Source organism: Oncorhynchus keta, chromosome 35, assembly GCF_023373465.1.
Source record: "Oncorhynchus keta strain PuntledgeMale-10-30-2019 chromosome 35, Oket_V2, whole genome shotgun sequence".
Taxonomy (NCBI): domain Eukaryota; kingdom Metazoa; phylum Chordata; class Actinopteri; order Salmoniformes; family Salmonidae; genus Oncorhynchus; species Oncorhynchus keta.
In genome coordinates, this window is record NC_068455.1 from 73,466,886 (window position 1) to 73,470,369 (window position 3,484).

General features: G+C 45.6%; 1 protein-coding gene across 1 annotated transcript; it reads right to left on the minus strand.

Annotated features, from left to right (window-relative positions):
* Positions 1–218: 218 nt before the first annotated feature.
* Positions 219–2,600, minus strand: LOC118384030 (histone deacetylase 8-like). Its single transcript, XM_035770384.1, has 3 exons — positions 2,569–2,600; positions 1,250–1,383; positions 219–364 (listed from the first exon to the last, which is right to left on the minus strand). The coding sequence occupies exons 1-3, from the start codon at positions 2,598–2,600 to the stop codon at positions 219–221; spliced, it is 312 nt and encodes a 103-aa protein (XP_035626277.1).
* Positions 2,601–3,484: the final 884 nt, after the last annotated feature.

Sequence of the window (3,484 nt, forward strand, 5' to 3'; positions counted from 1 at the left end):
TAGCAGACGCTTTTATCCAAAGCGACTTACAGTCGTAGAGACAAGAGGGTAAGAGACAGAGAGAAAGACAAGGACAGGAAGTGAAGTGAGAGTTTGTGAGGACAGAAAGTACCAACAATTAGAGGACCTCCAACTAACATAATTTATTCAACAACATTTAATTGTTTTTCTCATAGAAATCACTCATCAGCATTTCCCCTGGTCCTTCCCCTGTCCTCTTACTTCTTGGCGTGGTGCCAGCCTCCTGACCAGTCGGTGGCCACCTCACCCCTCTTATCCAGCAGGCACTGGGGGGCTGTCAGGGTGGCACCACCCACCGCTGCAGCATTGTCATAGATACCCTCCACCACTGGACAGTCATAACCTGAGAAGAGGGGGATGAGGAATGGGGGGTATAGGGGTGAGGGAGAAAGAAAAGAAGGGATGGTGTTTGGATGGAGAGGGAGGAAAGAGAGACGGAGGGAGGGAGGAACTGATAAGGTAAAGGACAGAGGAAGAGATGGAAAAGGAGAAGGGGGAGAGAGAGCGAGAGAGAGATAGAGAGAGAAGTAGAGAGAGAAAGAAGTAGAGAGAGAGAGAAGTAGAGAGAGAGAGAAAGAGAGAGAGGTAGAGAGAGAGAGAGAGAGCGGTAGAGCCAGAGACAATGGGTGAGAGGGAGGAGAAGTGAGAGTGACAAAGACCGAGACAGAGGGGAAGGATGGGAGGAAGGACCAGACAGAGGTGTGGAGGAGAAACAAAGGGAGGAAGAGAGAGGCGGAAAAGAAGGAGAGACAATGAAAAGGAAGGGTGTTGGAGGGGGACATGGAGAGATGGGGAAGACAGCGGAAACACATATGGTGAGATTGAGCAGTTTTTCTGAGAGAAACGTTGGCAGAAGATGAGTGTTCTCCATCCAATGATACCAGACTGGGGTTGTATCCTTCCTACAGACTCCCACCCACAGACCAAGATAACATCAGTAACCTATAAGGGCCGTCAGCATTAATCTGTTATTTATATCTTCAAATATATAACTGGAGGGATTTTAATGTAGATATTTAGTGTGTTGTCAATCAACCTTTTGCCCAGTGGAGTCAATGGGAGGTGGGTCATTTTTATTGGGTGTTAGACCACCCTCTACTGCCAGCAAAACAACATTACATGAAATGGTACTCCCTCCCATCTCTCTCTCTCTCTCTCTCTCGCTCTCTAATTTATTGATGTCTGTCAAACTAAGCTCCAGGGACCCCGTCCTTCCCTCTCTTTTTACCCAGGCCAAAGTCTCCGGACTGGGGGTCATCATCGTCTCCGTCCTGGCTGATTTTGTGGAGGTGCTCCAGGTAGCGTGAGTCTGTGTGGAACTTGGCCATCTCCTTAATGGTTGCAACATGGGGCTTCACAACACTGAGAGAGATAGACGGAACACAGACACTGATAGAATGCTTTGGAACATTCTATCTACTTAGCTAACAGAGTTCTGGAACTGTTCTATAGAGTTCCATTCCATTTCAATTCAAGGGGCTTTATTGGCATGAGAAACATATGTTAACATTGCCAAAGCAAGTGGAGTAGATAATAAACAACAGTGAGTTATTGAACTGTTCTATAACTGCAGGTAGAGCTCAGAATGGGGTACTGGCTTTGGAGCAAAATGGTAGCTAGCTATTTCGATTGAATCTTTCATCTAAAAGAATAACTACAACTCCTCAAACATCCACAATCTGTGTGAAACAAGCACCAAGTTGAGTTGGTTAGCTAAGGGAATGGTTGCCTAAAGATACCGACCCTTCCGTTACACTTGTTTACACTGTGCTACACTGGGGTCGGAACACAATCGTGGACACATTAGGACACCAATGGAGCCGGCGCGAGACATGGGTCAGAAAACGTACCTCAATGCAGGGATGGGATACGTGGCCGTACTCCAAATTGGACCTTTATCCACACGGTTTCATCAAGAACTACTGGCAATACCGCTCGTTTTCCTGGAAAACGTCCCTTTCCATCCGTATGCTAGCTAGCAATAGCCTCCGCAGCCATTTTGAAATAGCAGTGTCAGTCCATCAGCTCCTTTGTGCCATTCCATAATGGCTGCTGTGTTTACTGTTCGCATGAGGACGAACAGGGGCAGTATTCCAATCTTCTCGACGGAGCGATGTGGATGATAGTAAAATGTGTCGTACAGAGGCACCTGCTGTCTCCAACTCTGAATGATCGGCTATGAAAAGCCAACTGACATTTACTCCTGAGGTGCTGACCTGTTGCACCCTCTACAACCACTGTGATTATTATTATTTGACCCTGCTGGTCATCTATGAACGTTTGAACATCTTGGCCATGTTCCGTTATAATCTCCACCCGGCACAGCCAGAAGAGGACTGGCCACCCCTCAGATCCTCTCTAAGTTTCTTCCTAGGTTTTGGCCTTTCTAGGGAGTTTTTCCTAGCCACCGTCCTTCTACACCTGCATTGCTTGCTGTTTGGGGTTTTAGGCTGGGTTTCTGTACAGCACTTTGAGATAGCAGCTGATGTACGAAGGGCTTTATATAAATACATTTGATTGATCGATCCCATCCCTGCGTTGAGGTACGCTTTCTGACCCATATCTCGCGCCGGCTCCATGGTGTCTTAATGTGACCACGCGTTTCGACCCCGGGGCAGCTTAGTGTAAACAAGAGTAACAGTAGGGTCAGTATATTGTGGCAAAGGTCATGGTTAATTTAGCTACAGTGCCTTCAGAAAGTATTCACACCCCTTGACTTTTTCCACATTTTGTTGTTGATCATTGCTTAATAACAGACATTTTCAGGTCTTGCCATAGATTTTCAAGCCGATTTAAGTCAAAACTGTAACTAGACCTCTCAGGAACATTCAATGTCGTCTTGGTAAGCACCTCCAGTGTGTTAGGGCTTGTGTTTTCGGTTGTTGTCCTGCTGAAAGGTGAATTTGTCTCCTAGTGTCTGTTGGAAAGCAGACTGAACCAGGTTTTCCTCGAGGATTTGGCCTGTGCTTAGTTCTATTCCGTTTATTTTTATCATGAAAAAACTCCCTAGTCATTGCCAATGACAACCATACCCATAACATGATGCAGACACAACCATTCTTGAAAATATGAAAAGTGGCACTCAGTGATATATTGTGTTAGATTTGCCTATGTACAGACTCAGTGAGCATAGCCTTGCTATTGAGAAAAGCCGCCGTAGGCAGACATGGCTCTCAAGAGAAGACAGGCTGTGTGCTCACTGCCCACAAAATGAAGTGGAAACTGAACTGCACTTCCTAACCTCCTGTCCAATGTATGACCGTATTAGAGACACATATTTCCCTCAGATTACAGAGAATTCGAAAACAAATCCAATTTTGATCAACTTTTGATAAAATACCACAGTGTGCCATCACAGCAGCAAGATTTGTGACCTGTTGCCACAAGAAAAGGGCAACCAGTGAAGAACAAACACCATTGTAAATACAACCAATATTTATGTTTATTTATTTTCCCTTTTGTA